At 46.2% G+C, this 21,848-nt stretch overlaps 1 protein-coding gene across 3 annotated transcripts in view; it reads left to right on the forward strand.

The window, feature by feature from the left end:
• Positions 1–21,848, forward strand: part of ttc27 (tetratricopeptide repeat domain 27) — a 328,446-nt gene that overhangs the window by 69,044 nt on the left and 237,554 nt on the right. For all 3 annotated transcript variants that reach the window (XM_072512247.1, XM_072512241.1, XM_072512254.1), the window contains 2 exons: positions 44–177; positions 11,648–11,760. In XM_072512247.1, coding sequence (XP_072368348.1) covers positions 44–177; positions 11,648–11,760 — 247 coding nt within the window. The remainder of the gene's footprint in view (positions 1–43; positions 178–11,647; positions 11,761–21,848) is intronic.

The following is a 21,848-nucleotide window of genomic DNA, read 5'->3' on the forward strand; positions in this document are numbered from 1 at the left end:
CTTTGATATCAGTATTGTAAAAGCGGCTTTGCTTTTATTTAAGGCGCTTTGGGGAAGCGTACGCGGTTCCAGGAAAACTATTTGGCCCAGCTTATCCTGGATGTCCAACGGGAAGAAGATGCCCTTCGTCAAACGGAATTCACGCCAGCACCCACACCGTTGGAAAATCTTCCCAAGGTAACTCCCAGGTGGAATTGCATCTGACATTTCACTGGTTCTTCATCTAGCTGTCGTGACCTGTAATGAACTCCTAACCATGTCCAGCTTAAAGCTGGAACAGCGAAGATTGATCTGGGTGTTTTCACGCGGGGAGGAATAGGTGCAGGCTGAAATGGTCAGCAGCTTGCGAACTAGGGCCACTTTCTGCATATGCTTTTTAAAAAATGTTTTTCTTGGGATATGAGGATGCTGACAAAGCCAGCAGTTATTGCATATCCTGGCCTTGGAGACGGAGGCGCTGAGCTACCTCCTTACACCGGAGGTACATCCAGTTGTCGCGGTTTGATACAACTGAGTAGCTTGCTTTGACCATTTCAGAGATCTGTTAAGAGGCGATCACATTGTTCTGGGTATGCTGTCGTGAATTACCAGACTGTGTAAGGGTGGCAGGTTCCTCCTTGAAAAAGATTAGTGTACCAGATGGTTTTTACTACAATTGGCAGTTTCCTGATCATTTTTGACAAGACCAACGTTTTATTACGGATTTATTAATTAATTAAATTTTAATTCTCCCAGCTGCCTTGGTGTGAACTTGTGTCTCTGGAGCATTAGTCCAGGCCTCTGGCTTACTAGTTCAGTAACCACAATGCCACCTGTCCAAAATTGGCATTGGGAGCAGCAGGCGGCCTGTGGGTGGGAGCATGGTGCTGAAGGGGTACAGTGGGCTGCCGTTAGGGACTGTGCTTTGGCACCCTAAGTCGCTAGGACGGCTTTGCTATGTAGCGCAGTCGAATGCCCAGGACAGGGAAAGTGTAATTTTTCTTCCAGGCTTAAAGAACCCAAGACCCACAGCAAGTTGAATTCAGTGACATTTTTACTCATTTTTACTTTTTTACTCATTTTTACTTTTATTACCGTTGCAAATTGTGTGTGTGTGTGTGGGGGGGGAGGGGGGGGACTGAAGTGACATCACAGAAAAGCTGTGACCTGAGTGGCTGGTTGGGAATCTACACAAAATTAAGTATTGGTAAACTAATTAAACATAATTCCTTAATTTTAATTTAGAGGGGTATCTAACCCAGAGATTGGAGAGTACTGTATTTAGCTTTCACACATATAGTAGAAATCTAGTGCTAGGAAACAGATAGTTAACAGTAATTTTAAAAAAAACAACAAACTTTAATTTACTAATTAATTGACGCAAAGTCAGTTAGAGGGGTGCAATACTCTAACTGTGAGATGTGGCAGGTCCGGGAGGCTTCCAGCGTCCCGGATTGCTTCATCTGCAGAAAGTGCACCCAACTGGAGCTCCTCACAGACCGCATGGTTCAGTTGGAGCAGCAATTGGATGCACTTAGGAGCATGCAGGTGGCGGAAAGCGTCATAGATAGCAGTTATATAAATGTGGTCACACCCAAGGTGCAGGCAGAGAAATGGGTGACCACCAGAAAGGGCAGGCAGTCAGTGCAGGAAACCCCTGTGGTTGTCCCCCTCTCGAACAGGTATACCCCTTTGGATACTGTCGGGGGGGATAGCCTATCAGGGGAAAATAGCAGCAGCCAGAGCAGTGGCACCACGGTTGGCTCTGATGTTCAGAAGGGAGGGTCAAAGCGCGGAAGAGCAATAGTCATAGGGGACTCTATAGTCAGGGGCACAGATAGGCGCTTCTGTGGACGTGAAAGAGACTCCAGGATAGTATGTTGCCTCCCTGGGGCCAGGGTCCAGGATGTCTCCGAACGGGTAGAGGGCATCCTGAAGGGGGAGGGCAAACAGGCAGAGGTCATTGTACATATTGGTACTGACGACATAGGCAGGAAGGGGCATGAGGTCCTGCAGCAGTAGTTCAGGGAGCTAGGCAGAAAGTTAAAAGACAGGACCTCTAGGGTTGTAATCTCGGAATTACTCCCTGGGCCACATGCCAGTGAGGCTAGAAATAGGAAGATAGAGCAGCTAAACACGTGGCTAAACAGCTGGTGTAGGAGGGAGGGTTTCCGTTATCTGGACCACTGGGAGCCCTTCCGGGGCAGGTGTGACCTATATAAGAAGGACAGGTTGCATCTAAACTGGAGAGGCATAAATATCCTGGCCGCGAGGTTTGCTAGTGTCACACGGGAGGGTTTAAACTAGTATGGCAGGGGGGTGGGCACGGGAGCAATAGGTCAGAAGGTGAGAGCATTGAGGGAGAACTAGGGAATAGGGACGGTATGGCTCTGAGGCAGAGCAGACACGGTGAAGTTGCTGAACACAGCGGGTCTGGTGGCCTGAAGTGCATATGTTTTTAATGCAAGAAGTATTACGGGTAAGGCAGATGAACTTAGAGCTTGGATTATTACTTGGAACTATGATGTTGTTGCCATTACAGAGACCTGGTTGAGGGAAGGGCAGGATTGGAAGCTAAACGTTCTTGGATTTAGATGTTTCAGGCAGGATAGAGGGGGATGTAAAAGGGGTGGCGGAGTTGTGCTACTGGTTAGGGAGGATATCACAGCTGTACTACGGGAGGACACCTCAGAGGGCAGTGAGACTATATGGGTAGAGATCAGGAATAAGAACGATGCAGTCACAATGTTGGGGGTTTAACTACAGGCCTCCCAACAGCCAGTGGGAGATAGAGGAGCAGATAGGTAGACAGATTTTGGAAAAGAGTAAAAACAACAGGGTTGTGGTGATGGGAGACTTCAACTTCCCCAATATTGACTGGGACTCACTTAGTGCCAGGGGCTTAGACGGGACATAGTTTGTAAGGAGCATCCAGGAGGGCTTCTTAAAACAATATGTAGACAGTCCAACTAGGGAAGGGGCGGTACTGGACCTGGTATTGGGGAATGAGCCCGGCTAGGTGGTAGAAGTTTCAGTAGGGGAGCATTTCGGGAACAGTGACCACAATTCAGTGAGTTTTAAAGTGCTGGTGGACAAGGATAAGAGTGGTCCGAGGGTGAATGTGCTAAATTGGGAGAAGGCTAATTATAACAATATTAGGCGGGAACTGAAGAACCTAGATTGGGGGCGGATGTTTGAGGGTAAATCAACATCTGACATGTGGAAGGCTTTCAAGTATCAGTTGAAAGGAATTCAGGACCGACATGTTCCTGTGAGGAAGAAGGATAAGTACGGCAATTTTCGGGAACCTTGGATAACGAGAGATATTGTAGGCCTCGTCAAAAAGAAAAAGGAGGTATTTGTCAGGGCTAAAAGGCTGGGAACAGACGAAGCCTGTGTGGAATATAAGGAAAGTAGGAAGGAACTTAAGCAAGGAGTCAGGAGGGCTAGAAGGGGTCACGAAAAGTCATTGGCAAATAGGGTTAAAGAAAATCCCAAGGCTTTTTACACGTACATAAAAAGGGTAGCCAGGGAAAGTGTTGGTCCACTGAAGGATAGGCAAGGGAATCTATGTGTGGAACCAGAGGAAATGGGTGAGGTACTAAATGAATACTTTGCATCAGTATTCACCAAAGAGAAGGAATTGGTAGATGTTGAGTCTGGAGAAGGGTGTGTCGATAGCCTGGGTCACATTGAGATCCAAAAAGACGAGGTGTTGGGCGTCGTGAAAAATATTAAGGTAGATAAGTCCCCAGGGCCTGATGGGATCTACCCCAGAATACTGAAGGAGGCTAGAGAGGAAATTGCTGAGGCCTTGACAGAAATCTTTGGATCCTCACTGTCTTCAGGTGATGTCCCGGAGGACTGGAGAATATCCAATGTTGTTCCCCTGTTTAAGAAGGGTAGCAAGGATAATCCAGGGAACTACAGGCCGGTGAGCCTTACGTCAGTGGTAGAGAAATTACTGGAGCGAATTCTTTGAGACAGGATCTACCTCCATTTGGAAGCAAATGGACGTATTAGTGAGAGGCAGCATGGCTTTCTGAAGGGGAGGTCGTGTCTCACTAACTTGAGGTCACAAAGATGATTGATGCAGGTAGGGCAGTGGATGTTGTCTATATGGACTTCAGTAAGGCCTTTGACAAGGTCCCTCATGGTAGACTAGTACAAAAAGTGAAGTCACACGGGATCAGGGGTGAGCTGGCAAGGTGGATACAGAACTGGCTAGGTCATAGAAGGCAGAGAGTAGCAATGGAAGGATGCTTTTCTAATTGGAGGGCTGTGACCAGTGGTGTTCCGCAGGGATCAGTGCTGGGACCTTTGTTGTTAGTAGTATATATAAATGATTTGGAGGAAAATGTAACTGGTCTGATTAGTACGTTTGCAGACGACACAAAGGTTGGTGGAATTGCGGATAGCGATGAGGACTGTCAGAGGATACAACAGGATTTAGATTGTTTGGAGCCTTGGGCGGAGAGATGGCAGATGGAGTTTAATCCGGACAAATGTAAGGTAATGCATTTTGGAAGGTCTAATGCAGGTAGGGAATATACAGTGAATGGTAGAACCCTCAAGAGTATTGGAAGTTAGAGAGATCTAGGTGTACAGGTCCACAGGTCACTGAAAGGGGCAACACAGGTGGAGAAGGTAGTCAAGAAGGCATACGGCATGCTTGCCTTCATTGGCCGGGGCATTGAATTGGCAAGTCATGTTGCAGCTGTATAGAACCTTAGTCAGGCCACACTTGGAGTATAGTGTTCAATTCTGGTCGCCACACTACCAGAAGGATGTGGAGGCTTTAGAGAGGGTGCAGAAGAGATTTACCAGAATGCTGCCCGGTATGGAGGGCATTAACTATGAGGAGCGGTTGAATAAACTCGGTTTGTTCTCACTGGAACGACGGAGGTTGAGGGGCGACCTGATAGAGGTCTACAAAATTATGAGGGGCATAGACAGAGTGGATAGTCAAAGGCTTTTCCCCAGGGTAGAGGGGTCAATTACTAGGAGGCATAAGTTTAAGGTGCGAGGGGCAAGGTTTAGAATCAATGTACGATGCAAGTTTTATTACACAGGGTAGTGGGTGCCTGGAACTCGCTACCGGAGGACGTGGTGGAAGCAGGGACGATAGTGACATTTAAGGGGCATCTTGACAAATACATGAATAGGATGGGAATAGAGGGATACGGACCCAGGAAGTGTAGAAGATTGTAGTTTAGTCGGGCAGCATGGTCGGCACGGTCTTGGAGGGCCGAAGGGCCTGTTCCTGTGCTGTACTTTTCTTTGTTCTTTGACACCTTTAATGTAGCAAAACACCCTAAGGCACTTTGCAGGAATCTATTCAGACAAAAATCAACATCCCGTCAAGTAAAGAGAAATATGATGAGTGTTTAAAAATTTCATCAGAGATTGGTTTTCAGAAGGGTCATAAAGAACAAACTGCTTGACAGCACAGTGGCTGTGAAGGGGTTGAGGAGTGGTGAAATAGCATTAGGTATTGTCAGAATATATGTGGAACCTATATCTTATATGATGGTGCCACACCAAGGGGGATCGTGTAGGTGAGAAACAGGAGCTTATCTCTAGAGGCAGTGGGTGCGGTGGTGTGAAGAGAAACTTCAGTCGATTCTCTGGCTAAGATTGGATAGGTAAAAGTGGTACCAACAGAGGGTTTCCCATCCAGCTGGACAAACTGAGAAGAAGCGCAAGAGGAATGGTGCAGTCGATGTGTCAAAGGGCTGGATGTAGACAGGCTGAGGCAGATGAGTAGGGGTACTGCACTATGGTCACCATCACTATTTGTAACTTTGGTAAGAGCTGTTTGACTGCCAAGGCAGGGACGGAAATCTGATCGGAATGATTCAAACATGGAATTGCTGAAAAGATGGATGTAGATTTGGGAGGTGAATGCATTTTCAAGGACCTTGGAGAGGCAAGAGAGATTGGAGATGGACCCGTAGTTCACAAGGAGAGGGGGGGTCAAGGGTGGATTCTTTGGGGAGTGTATTAATAGCCGCAGGGGCTTGGGACAGGGCCAGTATAAGAGGAGAGGAAACTGTGTACAATATCAGCTGACTAGAATCAAGATGACCCAGCAGAGAAAAGTGGCTACAATGATGGCAGCACGGTAGCATTGTGGGTAGCACAATTGCTTCACAGCTCCAGGGTCCTAGGTTCGATTCCAGCTTGGGTCACTGTCTGTGCGGAGTCTGCACATCCTCCCCGTGTGTGCGTGGGTTTCCTCCGGGTGCTCCGGTTTCCTCCCACAGTCCAAAGATGTGCAGGTTAGGTGGATTGGCGATGATAAATCGCCCTTAGTGTCCAAAATTGCCCTTAGTGTTGGGTGGGGTTACTGCGTTATGGGGTTGGGGTGGAGGTGTTGACCTTGGGTAGGGTGCTCTTTCCAAGAGCCGGTGCAGACTCGATGGGCCGAATGGCCTCCTTCTGCACTGTAAATTCTATGGAAAAAAAAAAAGTTGATGGTTACTGTAAGGAGTCAGTGGAGAATGGTCTAAAATTACATTTTTGGCCATTTCCTGGTCTGTCTGCTCCTCTTGCTTTGCTGGCTGACAGAAAAGCCGCAATGGCTTCCCCACGCAGACCTCTGGATAAGATCGCAGTCTGGTTTTGGTTATATAATTAGAGCCTGATTTGTCCATATGCATATTTTTTTTTTAAACCTCACCGAATTCTAGTGGATGTCCATCTCTCTCGGTCAGAAAAGCAGGTTTCAGTCGTGGCTTGTGGGTTGGTAGTTACGTCCCACGGGGGAATTTTAATTTCCCGCCTGTCTGGTCTGTACAAGGTGATGGGAAGGGTTAAAATCGCCCCAAGACTTTTAAATAAGCACATTTGTTATTTTTTTGCTGGAGCCCATGAAACTTTACAAAGCAGCTGGAAGGTTCCAGTCTTTTTCACAGATGTGTTCTGTAGTCGTTGTGGAACACTTCTGTGTAATGCATCATAAATTTCCTGACATCCCCGCCCTCAAGAATTTTTGGAGTTTCGGAGAAAAGTGTATTGCTCTGGTACTGACCTGGACCCGAAAATCGATCTTACATCTTTTTGGTGTCTTAGACTTTTGTGTGTTGCCGGTAAACCTATTCCTTACTCCTCCACCCTGAATCCTCAGAAAGCAACTTGTAGGTGCCCGTTCTATATATCTATGAATGCAGTGTCGCCGTGGTGCAGTTTCAATCCGTGCCCACGTTGCAAGTTTATGGAAGAGCTGTCCGTTCAGAGGTACCGCAGCTGGAGAACAGTGTGTGTTGCTGTGCCAGGCTGAATAAGATGCAACGTGCACGGGCGTTTATCCTTCCAGGATGAGTTTCCTGTTATTCAATCACTTGTCCACATCTGTGTGGTTTGGTACACTGTAAATTAGCCACAGCAGTGTTCTCCAGCTCCTTCCAGAGACCCTGCAGCATTCTAGCCTGATCCGATACCTTGATCATGGAAATAACCAAACGTCTTTGCCAAAGGAAAAGTAGCCTCATCTGTTCCCAGTATCTTCTGACGTGGTAGCCTCCATTTTCGGTGATTGATGTTTCTAAATATGCTGCTGGTCAGTCGATAGTGAACAATAATGAATCTTGGTGAACTCCTTTGCTAACACACAAGAAATATTGATGAGTTGTGAAGTAAAGTTGGCGCTCAAAAGCTCAACAAATATCTTAAATTTTACTTGATGTTGCCTTCCAAGGGAACTGTGGCTAAGATTCAGTCAGGTGGAAGTGAACCTGTGGCACAATGAACATGTTTACCTGCATATCAAAAGACGGTTCTGCTCCAAATTTTCATTAGACACTATTTCTACATATCATAACCATTGGTTTGCCTAATCTAGCATCCTACTAACTTCCCTCTCATCCATGCCCTGTACTTGACTACTGGGTCTGACTGCATCTGTGGAGGGAGAACAGAGCTACCGTTTAGGGTCTGGATGACTCTCCGTCAAAGCAGTTATCAGTACAGATGACCAAAAACGTGGTCGATGCGGCAGGGTTTAAGGAGTATCTTGGAGGAGATGAGAGTAGAGAGACCGAGAGATCTAGTGAAGGAATTCCGGATCGCACACTGAGAGGTGGGAGTATTATTTATTGAGAGAAAGCAATTAGTTTTGCGTTTATGCCACAGTCACTCTTTAAATGGCTGGTCATCAGGAGTTGATTGTACCCTACTGCCTTGCATGATGTGTGATCGCTGGAGAGGAGCCAATGGCCATGCACCAGTTCTTGCTTTTAAATAAAGTCTATTCCATGTAATGCGTCTGGAATTTACGTTTAGAGACTCTCATTAAACAAAGCACCATAGAAACGAATTGGAGGGAAAAATGGGACAAAAATACACCAAGCTAGATTTTACAGGGATCTGATTTTCACGTTACTGTACTTCAGACATTTTTATAATTTTATGGGGGTTTATTTTCAAATCTTATTTTTCAAAAGTCGTAACAGTTTCAAGTACTCCGAGGAATGGTCTAAGAGGAAAGTTATAACGAAGGTTAAAGCAGGCTAAATCCTGGTTGACAAATATAAAACTTTTCAACATTAGTATTAATAACCAGATTTCCGTTGCTAATAAGTCCCATACAGCACCGAGCAACTTAAGGGACAGAAGTGCGGTCAGCACCAAGGCAAGTAGGATATGAACAGAAATATTCTTGTCCATGGAAGTAAGAAAACCTCTGATGCATTGACGGGTTGGGGATGAAGGCAGACAGGAGAAACTTGCATTTATATAGTGCCCTTAGCGTAGCGAAACATCCCAGGGCTTTAAACAAGATCAGTATCAGTACAAACATTTTTATAATAATGTTTAGTGGCACAAGTAGGCTTACATTAATGCTGCAATTAAGTTACTGTGAAAATGCCCTTGTCGCCATACTCCGACGCCTGTTTGGGTACACAGAGGGAGAATTCAGAATGTCCAAATTACCTAACGGCACATCTTTCGGGACTTGTGGAAGAAAACCGGAGCACCCGAAGGAAACCCACGCAGACACGGGGAGAATGTGCAGACTCCGCACAGACAGTAACCCAAGCCAGAATTGAACCTGGGACCATGGAGCTGTGAAGCAACCGTGCTAACCACTGTGCTACCGTGCTGCCTGGGTTTTTGACAGTGAGGGCGTTATCAGGACAAAAACAGAAAATGCTGAACAATGCCAGTGGAGCATCTGTGGAGAGAGAACAGAGCTACCGTTTTGAGTCTGGATGACTTTCCGTCAAAGCAATTATCAGAATAGGTGACCAAAACTTTGGTCAAAGCGGCAGGTTTTAAGGAGCATCTTGGAGGAGGTGAGAGTAGAGAGACAGAAGTGTAGCAAAGAAATTCCAGAGCCATGGCAGCTGATAGCATGCTGATGGATGGAGCGATTAAAATCGGGGATGCGCAAAGAGGCCAGAATTGGTGGAGCACGGAGATCATAAAGGCTTTTACACCTAGATTGGATTGAATTGGATTTGTTTATTGTCACGTGTACCGAGGTACAGTGAAAAGTATTTTTCTGGGAGCAGCTCAACAGATCATTAAATACATGAAAAGGAAATAAAAGAAAATACATAATAGGACAGCACAACACAACACATACAATGTAACTACATAAGCACTGGCATCGGATGAAGCATGCAGGGTGCAGTGTTAATGAGGTCAGTCCATAAGAGGGTCATTTAGGAGTCTGGTGACAGTGGGGAAGAAGCTGTTTTTGAGTCTGTCCGTGCGTGTTCTCAGACTTCTGTATCTTCTGCCCAATGGAAGAAGTTGGAAGAGTAAGTAAGCCGGGTGGGAGGGATCTTTGATTATGCTGCCCGCTTTCCCCAGGCAGCGGGAGGTGTAGATGGAGTCAATGGATGGGAGGCAGGTTCGTGTGATGGACTGGGCGGTGTTCACGACTCTCTGAAGTTTCTTGCGGTCCTGGGCCGAGCAGTTGCCATACCAGGCTGTGATGCAGCCTGATAGGATGCTTTCCATGGTGCATCTGTAAACGTTGGTAATGGTTAATGTGGACATGCCGAATTTCCTTAGTTTCCTGAGGAAGCATAGGCGCTGTTGTGCTTTCTTGGTGGTAGTGTCGACGTGGGTGGTCGAGGACAGATTTTTGGAGATGTGCACCCCTAGGAATTTGAAACTGCTAACCATCTCCACCTCGGCCCCGTTGATGCTGATAGGGGTGTGTACAGTACTTTGCTTCCTGAAGTCAATTACCAGCTCTTTAGTTCTGGGGACACCTAGATATGGGGACGGGCAAGGACACGGAGGAATTTAATAGCTAGGGTTTTGATTTTATCATTGAGCTATTGTCAACTATTGTGAGTATCAGTCAAACAAGTACAGGGATAATGGGTGAATGAGAATTGGACCAGAGTTCTGCATGAATTCAAGCTTATGTACGGTTGAAGATGGGAGGCCATCATGGCGCCAAGGACCCCGGTTCGATCCTGTCCCCGGGTCACTGTCTGTGTAGGGTTTGCACATTCTCCCCCTGTCTGCGTGGGTCTCACCCCCACAATACAAAGATGTGCAGGGTAGGTAGATTGGCCATGCTAAATTGCCCCTTAATTGGAAAAAAAAGAATTGGGCACTCTAAATTAAACAAAAGAGATGGGAGGCCAGCCAGGAGAACATTGGAATAGTCAAGTACAGGGGCAGCAAAGACATGGATGGGAGGGAAATTAGTAGGATGTTACATTAGACAAACCAATGGTTATGATGTTAGAAATAGCATCTAATAAAAACTTGGAGCACAACTGTCTTTGACTCATGCAGAATAGCAGGATCCCAGGTATGATCCAGTGCAATGTTTTGAGATGTTATAGTTAACATCACCTTCCCAGAGTTAAGGAAGAGAAACATAGACCATGTTCCCACGCAGTGTTTTATCTGGGGCCTTTGTGAGAGATTCCATGGTTGATGCAGAGACTTGGTGAGTGGGAGGAAAGGTAGAAGCCTACAAAATAGGAAAGAGTTAGCAGGAGTTCGGTTGGTTGGCCGTGTGTTTGGGTGATTGGCACAGGAGAGAGCAGCAAAGCTGCTCAGAGTCCCAGATACGTGTTTGTAAATTAAAGGGTGTTGTGCAAATCGAAGGTTTCCCCAACTACGAAGAATTCTCAATTGTGAAAGACTTGGATGTGAAGTGTATATTGTTAAAAAGGAACAGAATGAGTTTAGAGGGGATCAGGAAGGATGTGAGGCATTTGTCAAAAGCGGCTATCAGGGTTGTCCTGAAGATATTTCAATTACTGGTCTTCGAGTCTAGGCGCTCGTGTGATTGTTGCATTAACTGGAAGGAATGAAGGAACCATTGCAGAACATTCAGAGCTTCTTCAGATATTACCTCCCATCGATTTCCCTCATTAGAGAGGCAAACAGAAAAAGCTTCCTTACCATGTTGACAGTCACATTATACGTACTGATGATATTTCTTAGCACTAGCTGACTGGTTATGTAGAACCCCATACTTTTTGGATCTGCCCTAAACTTTTTTCGTTACTTACTGTCAAATTTTGCGTTAGTAAACTCTGAAAAGTGCATTGGGATGTTTTATTACATTTAAAAGCACTATTTTAAATTCCAGTTATTGTTGTATTAAAATCCTTTTCAGGAGCTAAAATTGAACCCGATGAATGTCACAAATAATATAAAGATGCAGTGTCGTCCTTCTTGCCAACAGAACCTTGAACTGAGTGATGACACGTTGCTGAATTCAATTAAACTGGCAGACCCCGAGGAGCACAATACGTCAGACCTATGTGCAGAGGAGCTTGCTGTAATTCTGGCTATCTGGTGAGCATTTCCAGGCACCCCTGGAGACCCATATTTTGTGATAGCATGTTGGACTACAGGTTATCTTCTCTGTTCAATATACAAGTAAGAAACCATGTTGACTAAAACTCTTTGAGTTTCTCTATTCCCATTGAAACTGAGAAAGGCAAATACAAGAACTCCCAAGTTAATGCTGAGTGAGCTGGTCTGAACCAAAAGCAGATTTGCGGGACTGCTAATTTGTAGGTGCTGATAGCTTGGATTATAGTTGGTGGACAAATGATTTGCCTGATGTACTCCTGGACTATTCAGGCCAGAAGACCTCGGGATTAATCCCGATACCTTAATGAGTAAGCTGGTCTGGACCGAAGCTGCTGGTTGGATCTGCTACAACTGTTCTCAGCACTGATAGCAAGCAAGAGATAAATCAGCCAGGGCTCTACCTTTTTGATTGATCAGCTTGCCGTAATTCATGCTCTGTGTGCTTGCGCAGAAATCTTTTGCTGGTGAAGACAGCAGCAGACTTGGAACAACGCTGTTCATGGTTAAATGAACTGGCGGCACTCACTGTGAAGGCTACCAAAACATTTTTTTGAAAATCAAGTGTGTTTTGGCAATGCTGAAACATTGTACTGTAAAGTGAAGTAAGACCATTTATTATTTATGTGAAAAATATGATTGAGTGAATGCTGAGAGTTTATAGATTGGACAAAGAATTTCATGGAAATCCAACTGGAGAAGTATTGCAAGGAGGAATTTTGGGAATAGCACAAGTGGTGAGCTTTCTACCAGGGATTTTAAGTCATCCGATCACCAACATGGAAATTCTGGGTTGTTATTTTGTTATTTCCGCTCCCCACTCAGCTCTCTCTGCTCCTTCTGAGCTCTTCCTCCACTCTCCTCCCCGCATCCTGCATTGTTGGTAAAATCTTCAGCCGCATTCTGAACTTTAAAAAACTTTAAAGCTCATCACTCCTCTCTGCATTCTTAATGCAACTCTTTCCCAGGTCTTTGATCCTCACACCTAATTTTCTGACAAACACTCGGTATACTTTCACTCCCCTTTCAGAACTGTGGGGCGTTCTGCGACATTAAAATCAGCTCTATCATATTATATGTATTTAAGACCTGTCTCTAGCTATTGGGTAGTGAAACAGAATGGCACAAAAGCTAAATAGTTTATTTGGTTCCGTCAGATGCTGAATAATTAAAAAATTTCCATCCGCTACGTAATAATATAGATAATTTGTTTTTATAAGCCTGTAGAAATTCTACCTAAGCACCTCTTATGGTGTCTCCTTGACTTTCATACTGTAGTTCTTTTGCCTTCAAATTATAAACCCTAAACAATTTTTTGCTGTATAACAAACAAGGGAGGCATTTTTTTATTAGCTAATAGCCAAATTATAAAACACTGAAAGTTGACAGTCCGAAATAAACGACGCCTGGCATTCAGTGAAAGAAGATTTACATTCAATTAGTGCCTTTTCAGAAATAACTCAAAGCACCTCATGTACAATTAATTACTCTGAGCTTATGTGATTCTTATACAAACACTACAACCATTATTAAGTACAACAATATCTGATAAATGACAGTACGTGAATATCAGTTCATTTCTTTTTGGTGGTGCTGGTTGAGGGAGTGACATTGGCCTGGATATGAGATGAAGATACCTGCTGTCTTTTAGACAATGCAATAAGATGATTATCCTGAATCACCAGAATAGATAGACCAGATGTTAGTTTGGTCCCACATCTGAAAGTTGTCACCTCCTGCCATGCAGTGCTCCCTCATATTGTTTTCAAGTTCTGGAACAGTGCTTGAACTCAAATCTTCTGACGAGGAGGGAAGAATGATGTCAACTGAGCTAGGTTGACATATATTGTGAACAATGATAAACATGTCCAGATTTTGATGGATTTGGGAATGAGAGGTGACCTTATTATGACATCTAGGATTCTCAGGGGGCTTGACAGGGTAGATGCTGAGAGGTTGTTTCCCCTTGTGGGAGAGTCTAGCCCCAGAGGGCATAATCTCAGAGTAAGCAGTCGTCCATTAAAGACAGAGATGAGGAGGAATTTCTTATTTCAGAGGATAGTGAATCTGTGGAATTCTTTACTGCAGAGGGCTGGGGAGACTGGGTCGATGAGTATGTTCATGACTGGGATAGACAGACTTTCAATCAGTAAGGGAATGAAGAGTTAGGAGGATAAAGCGAGAAAGTGGAGTTGAGGATTATCATATCGGATCAGTCACAATCTCATTGAATGGCGGAGAAGAATGGTGACCATGTTCACTGTTTTCTCTGTTGGTTTTCAATGGTACTGAAGTCCGAATAGGTGGTTAACAATTTAATGACTCCTATCTTCTCACTAATTCTGCAGATTCGGCCAAGATTTCCGTTACCTATCCTAATATTTCATCCTTTGGCTCAGGGTCAACTGCTGCCTGATTATGGTGATGAGATGCTGAAAGTGCTATGTAAATGCAAGTTGTTGATAATATTAAAGCAGCACTGATTGTGATTTGATGTGTCTTATCAGGATATGAGTGAAGTTCCAAAACAAGTTGACACAAATTCTGTCGATCAGCTAATCTTTGCAAATCGTAATTTGCCTTCCACTCAAGCCACAACTATTCAAACTTCCCTTAGTTATATTTCAACCAGCTTTGTGAACCTTATTATAGTAATGGGGCTATTTTTGGTTGAAGAGAAGGAAGAAGCAAGATGGCGACGGATGGAGCCCAGGCGACATGGGGCCTGGACCAGCAGAAATTCCTCCGACGGTGTGTGGAGGAATTAAAGAAGGAAGTGCTGGCGCCGATGTTATTGGCAATCAAAGGGCTAAAAGAAACGCAAAAGGCGATAGAGCTCCGTGGGGTGAAGGCGAAGGCATCTGAGAACGAGGATGAGATTCTGGGCCTAGCGGTAAAAATGGAGACGCACGAGGCGCTACATAAGAGGTGTATCGAAAGGCTCGAAGTCCTGGAGAACAGCTCGAGGAGAAAGAACCTCCGGATTCTGGGTCTCCCCGAGGAAGTGGAGGGAGCTGACGTTGGGGCTTATGTGAGCACGATGCTCCATTCGCTAATGGGAGCTGAGGCCCCCTCGGGGCCCCCTGGAGGTGGAAGGGACTCACCGGGTTCTTGTGAAGAGACCAAAGGCTGGAGAACCATCAAGGGCGATAGTGGTGAGATTTCACCGCTTCACCGACAGAGAGGTGGTTTTGAGCTGGGCCAAGAACGTACGGAGTAGCAGGTGGGAGAATGCAGTGATACGAGTGTATCAGGACTGGAGCGCGGAGGTGGCGAGAAGGAGGGCGAGCTTTAATCGGGCCAAGGCGGTGCTTCACAAGAAGAAAATAAAGTTCGGGATGCTGCAGCCGGCGCGATTGTGGGTCACGTACCAAGGCAAACATTACTACTTTGAAACCTCGGATGAGGCATGGACCTTCATCCAAGAAGAGAAATTGGACCAGAACTGAGGGACTGATGCTGTGGGGGAGACGACTATGTCGATGTATAGAAATGTAAATTGGGGAATGGGAGGTTCAAAGTATCGGGATGATAGACGGTTTTCTCCTCTTGACGGGGGGGGGGGGGGGGGGGGCGGGGGGACACTGAGAAATGTGGGCGCCGGTGGAAAAAGGGACTGAGGGGGTTGATGGGGAATGGGGGACCTGCGCCATGGGAGGTGGGGCCGATCCAGGAAAGCGCAGGTTTTTTTCCCGCGCTAGGGAGATGATGGCGGGAAGATAGGCGCAAGAAGGATGAGAGTTCCAATCCGGCTGATCACGTGGAATGTGAGAGGCCTAACTGGGCCGATTAAGAGGGCCCGAGTGTTCGTGCACTTAAAAGGACTGAAGGCAGACGTGGTCATGCTTCAGGAGACGCATCTGAAGGTGGCAGATCAGGTTAGGTTAAGGAAAGGATGGGTGGGACAGGTGTTCCACTCTGGGTTGGACGCGAAAAATAGAGGGGTGGCGATATTGGTGGGGAAACGGGTGTCGTTCGAGGCTAGGAATATAGTGGTGGACAACGGTGGTAGATATGTGATGGTGAGTGGTAGATTGCAGGGAAAGGAGGTCGTGCTGGTAAATGTATATGCCCCGAACTGGGACGATGCGGGATTTATGAAGCGGATGCTGGGACGTATCCCGGACCTGGAGGTGGGAAGCCTAGTAATGGGGGGGGATTTCAATACTGTGCTGGATCCAGGGTTAGATCGGTCTAGATCCAGGACTGGAAGAAGGCCGGCAGCGGCCAAGGTACTCGGGGTTCATGGAGCAAATGTGGGGAGTGGATCCGTGGAGATTTGCCAGGCCGTTGGCCAAAGAGTTCTCCTTTTTCTCCCATGTCCATAAGGTATACTCCCGGATAGATTTCTTTGTTTTGAGCAGGGCATTGATTTTGAGGGTGGCAGGAACGGAGTATTCGGCCATAGCCGTTTCAGACCATGCCCCGCACTGGGTGGATCTGGAACTAGGAGAGGAGAGGGAACAGCGCCCACTCTGGCGACTCGATGTGGGACTACTGGCGGATGAGGGGGTCTGTGGAAGGGTGCGGGGATGTATTGAGAGGTACCTGGAGGCCAATGATGACGGTGTGATCCAGGTGGGGGTAGTATGGGAAACGCTGAAGGTGGTGGTTAGGGGAGAGTTGATCTCCATTAGGGCTTACAAGGAGAAAAAAGAGGGCAAGAAAGGGAGAGATTAGTGGGGGAGATTTTGAGTGTGGATAAAAGATATGCGGAGGCCCCAGACAAAGGACTATATAGAGAGAGGCGAAGACTTCAGACGGAGTTTGACCTGCTGACCACAGGGAAGGCAGAGGCACAGTGGAGGAAGGCATAGGGGATGAGATACGAATATGGGGAAAAGGCGAGCCGGCTGCTGGCCCACCAGCTTCGTAAGAGGATAGCGGCGAGGGAAATAGGGGGAGTCAGGGATGAAACGGGAACTACGGAGCGGAGAGCAGGGAAGGTAAATGAGGTGTTTGAGACCTTTTATGAGAGGCTATACAGGTCCCAACCCCCGGAGGGAAAAAATGGGATGCAACAGTTTCTGGACCAACTAAGGTTCCCGAGGGTGGAGGAGCAGGAAGTGGCAGGTCTGTGGGCACCAATTGGGGTGGATGAGGTGACTAAAGGGCTGGGGAACATGCAGGCAGGGAAGGCCCCGGGACCAGACGGGTTCCCGGTGGAATTTTACAGGAAATATGTGGACTTGTTGGCCCCGCTGCTGGCGAGAACCTTTAACGAGGCCAGAGAAGGGGGGACTCTACCCCCGACAATGTCGGAGGCGACAATATCACTAATCCTGAAGCGTGATAAAGATCCGCTGCAATGCGGGTCATACAGGCCTATCTCGCTCCTGAATGTAAACGCCAAGTTGCTGGCAAAAGTGCTAGCGACGAGGATCGAGGATTGTGTCCCGGGGGTGGTACATGAAGACCAGACAGGGTTTGCAAAGGGGAGACAACTGAATGTCAACGTGTGACGGCTGTTGGGGGTGATAATGATGCCCCCAGCGGAGGGGGAGGCAGAGATAGTGGTAGCGATTGATGCCGAGAAGGCATTCGATAGGGTAGAGTGGGAGTATTTATGGGAGGTGTTGAGGAGGTTTGGGTTCGGGGAGGGGTTTGTCAGTTGGGTCAAACTCCTCTATGGGGCCCCAGTGGCAAGTGTAGTCACAAATCGGCAGAGATCGGAGTATTTTCGGTTACATAGGGGAACAAGGCATGGGTGCCCCCTGTCCCCACTACTGTTCGCGCTGGCAATTGAACCACTGGCCATAGCGCTGAGAGACTCTTGGAAATGGAGGGGGGTGGTTAGAGGGGGAGAGGAACACCAGGTGTCACTCTACGCAGATGACCTACTGCTGTATGTGGCGGATCCTGTGGAGGGGATGACAGAGGTTATGCAGATATTGAGGGAGTTTGGAGATTTTTCGGGATATAGGCTTAATATGGGGAAGATTGAGCTTTTCGTACTACACCCCGGGGATCAGGGAAGAGGTTAGATGCCCTGCCGTTAAGGAGAGTGGAAAGGAGCTTCCGATATTTGGGGATTCAGGTAGCCAAGAGCTGGGGAACTCTACACAAACTCAATCTGACACAGCTGGTGGAGCAGATGGAGGAGGATTTCAAGAGGTGGGATATGCTGCCGCTCTCACTGGCGGGCAGAGTGCAGGCAGTCAAGATGATGGTCCTCCCAAGGTTTCTTGTTACTTTGCTAGTTCACTATTTTATTTAAATAATGTTACTTGTTAGTTATTGTGTTATCTCTTATGTTGATTTGTAAAGTGGAAAAATTGTGTTTGAAAACTTTAATAAAATGTATTTTTTTTAAAAATGTAATCCCAATTAATTAATTCCACAGAGAGTTGAAAATTTCTGCCATTTCTGGTGGGATTTTGCACATCGATTCTTGGATTGGTTGAACGATCAATTTAATCCCAATTAATTAATTCCATAAGACATAGGAGCGGAGGTAAGGCCATTCGGCCCATCGAGTCCACTCCACCATTCAATCATGGCTGATTTCAACTCCATTTACCCGCTCTCTCCATAGCCCTTAATTCCTCGAGAAATCAAGAATTTATCAACTTCTGTCTTAAAGACACTCAACGTCCCGGCCTCCACCGCCCTCTGTGGCAATGAATTCCACAGACCCACCAGTCTCTGGCTGAAGAATTTTCTCCTCATCTCTGTTCTAAAGTGACTCCCTTTTATTCGAAGGCTGTGCCCCCGGGTCCTAGTCTCCCCTGCTAATGGAAACAACTTCGCTACGTCCACCCTGTCTAAGCCATTCATTATCTTGTAAGTTTCTATTAGATCTCCCCTCAACCTCCTAAACTCTAATGAATATAATCCCAGGATCCTCAGATGTTCATCGTATGTTAGGCCGACCATTCCTGGGATCATCCGTGTGAATCTCCGCTGGACCCGCTCCAGTGCCAGTATGTCCTTCTTGAGGTGTGGGGCCCAAAATTGCTCAGTATTCTAAATGGGGCCTAACTAATGCTTTATAAAGCTTCAGAAGTACATCCCTACTTTTATATTCCAAGCCTCTTGAGATAAATGACAACATTGCATTTGCTTTCTTAATTACGGACTCAACCTGCAAGTTTACCTTTAGAGAATCCTGGACTAGGACTCCCAAGTCCCTTTGCACTTCAGCATTATGAATTTTGTCACCGTTTAGAAAATAGTCCATGCCTCTATTCTTTTTTCCAAAGTGCAAGACCTCGCACTTGCCCACATTGAATTTAATCAGCCATTTCTTGGACCACTCTCCTAAACTGTCTAAATCTTTCTGTAGCCTCCCCACCTCCTCCATACTACCTGCCCCTCCACCTATCTTTGTATTATCGGCAAACTTAGCCAGAATGCCCCCAGTCCCGTCATCTAGATCGTTAATATATAAAGAGAACAGCTGTGGCCCCAACACTGAACCCTGCGGGACACCACTCGTCACCGGTTGCCGTTCCGAAAAAGAACCTTTTATCCCAACTCTCTGCCTTCTGCCTGACAGCCAATCGTCAATCCATGTTAGTACCTTGCCTCGAATACCATGGGCCCTTATTTTACTCAGCAGTCTCCCATGGGGCACCTTATCAAAGGCCTTTTGGAAGTCAAGATAGGTAACATCCATTGGCTCTCCTTGGTCTAACCTATTTGTTATCTCTTCAAAGAACTCTAACAGGTTTGTCAGGCACGACCTCCCCTTACTAAACCCATGCTGACTTGTCCTAATCCGACCCTGCACTTCCAAGAATTTAGAAATCTCATCCTTAACAATGGATTCTAGAATCTTGCCAACAACCGAGGTTAGGCTAATTGGCCTATAATTTTCCATCTTTTTCCTTGTTCCCTTCTTGAACAGGGGGGTTACAACAGCGATTTTCCAATCCTCTGGCACTTTCCCTGACTCCAGTGACTTTTGAAAGATCATAACTAACGCCTCCACTATTTCTTCAGCTATCTCCTTTAGAACTCTAGGATGTAGCCCATCTGGGCCCAGAGATTTATCAATTTTTAGATCTCTTAGTTTCTCTAGCACTTTCTCCTTTGTGATGGCTACCATATTAAACTCTGCCCCTGACTCTCCTGAAATGTTGGGATATTACTCATGTCTTCTACTGTGAAGACTGACGCAAAGTACTTATTTAGTTCCTCAGCTATTTCCTTGTCTCCCATCACTAGATTACCAGCATCATTTTGGAGTGGCCCAATGTTTACCTTTTCCGTCCCCTTTTGTTTGTAATGTATTTAAAGAAACTTTTACTATCATTCCTAATGTTACTGGCTAGCCTACCTTCATAATTGATCCTCTCGGTCCTTATTTCTCTCTTTGTTATCCTCTGTTTGTTTTTGTACCCTTCCCAATCTTCTGACTTCCCACTACTCTTTGCCACATTATAGGCTTTCTCTTTTGCTTTGATGCATTCCCTAACTTCCTTTGTCAGCCATGGCTGCCTAATCCCCCCTCTGTTAACCTTACTTTCTTTGGGATGAACCTCTGTACTGTGTCCTCAATTACTCCCAGAAACTCCTGCCATTGCTGTTCTACTGTCTTTCCCACCAGGCTCTGCTCCTAGTCGATTTTCGTCAGTTCCTCCCTCATGCCCCTGTAGTTACCTTTATTTAACTGTAACATCTTTACATCTGATTCTACCTTCTTTCTTTCAAATTGGAGATTGAATTCTACCATATTATGATCACTGCCTCCTAAGTGTTCCCTTACTTTAAGATCTTTAATCAAGTCTGGTTCATTACATAACACTAAGTCCAGAATGGCCTGTTCCCTCGTGGGCTCCATCACAAGCTGTTCCAAAAAGCCCTCCTGTAAACATTCAATGAATTCCCTTTCCTTGGGTCCACTGGCAGCATTATTTACCCAGTCCACCTGCATATTGAAGTCCCCCATGATCACTGTGACCTTGCCTTTCTGACATGCACTTTCTATTTCGTGGTGCATTTTGTGCCCCTGGTCCTGACCACTGTTAGGAGGCCTGTACATAACTCCCATTATGGTTTTTTTGCCTTTGTGGTTCCTCAACTCTACCCACACAGACTCCACATCATCTGACCCTATGTCGTTTAGTGCTATTGATTTAATTTCATTCCTAATTGACAAGGCAACCCCGCCCCCTCTCCCTACCTCTCTGTCTTTTCGATAGGTTGTGAATCCCTGGATGTTTAAATGCCAGTCCTGAACCCCCTGCAACCATGTCTCTGTGATGCCTACCACATCATACCTGCCAGTCACAATCTGGGCCACAAGCTCATCTACCTTGTTCCGTACACTGTGCGCATTTAAATATAGCACCTTTAATTCTCTATTGACCATCCCTTTTTGTTTTCTTAGTGTGGTAGACCTTGGTTTACTGAGCCTTTCCATACACTGTGTCATATTTTGTGGGATGGGGACTATCGTAACCTCTCCTGAGTTCTGTCTTTTCGTGCTTTTTTGTATTCCTAAGCAGCTACGCTTCCCATTGATTACTTCACCTCTTGGTTCCCTGACTCCCCCCCCCCCCCCCCCCCCCCCGATCTCTAGTTTAAAGTCCTATTGACCACCCTATTTACTCTTTTCGCCAGAACACTGGTCCCAGCTCGGTTCAGGTGGAGACCATCCCAACGGTATAGGTCCCCCCTATCCCAAAACTGATGCCAGTGTCCCATGAAAAGAAACCCCTCTTTCCCACACCACTCTTTCAGCCACGTGTTAACTTCCCTTATTCTTGCCTCCCTATGCCAATTTGCACGTGGCTCGGGCAGTAATCCAGAGATTATGACCCTTGAGGACCTGTTTTTTAATTTGAATCCTAGCTCTTTATAATCTCTAAACAGGTCCTCTTTTCTAGACTTGCCTATGTTGTTGGTACCGACATGGACCACAACAACTGGATCCTCCCCCTCCCTCTCCAGTATCCTTTCAAGCCGGTCAGAGATGTCCCGCACCCTAGCTCCGGGCAGGCAACATGCCATGCGGGACTCTTTATCCTGCTCACAAAGGATACTATCTATCCCCCTGATAACAGAATCCCCTACAACTACAACTTGCCTATTTACTCCCCCCCCCTTGAATGGCCTGCTGAACC

Source organism: Scyliorhinus torazame, chromosome 1 (assembly GCF_047496885.1).
Source record: "Scyliorhinus torazame isolate Kashiwa2021f chromosome 1, sScyTor2.1, whole genome shotgun sequence".
Taxonomy (NCBI): Eukaryota; Metazoa; Chordata; class Chondrichthyes; order Carcharhiniformes; family Scyliorhinidae; genus Scyliorhinus; species Scyliorhinus torazame.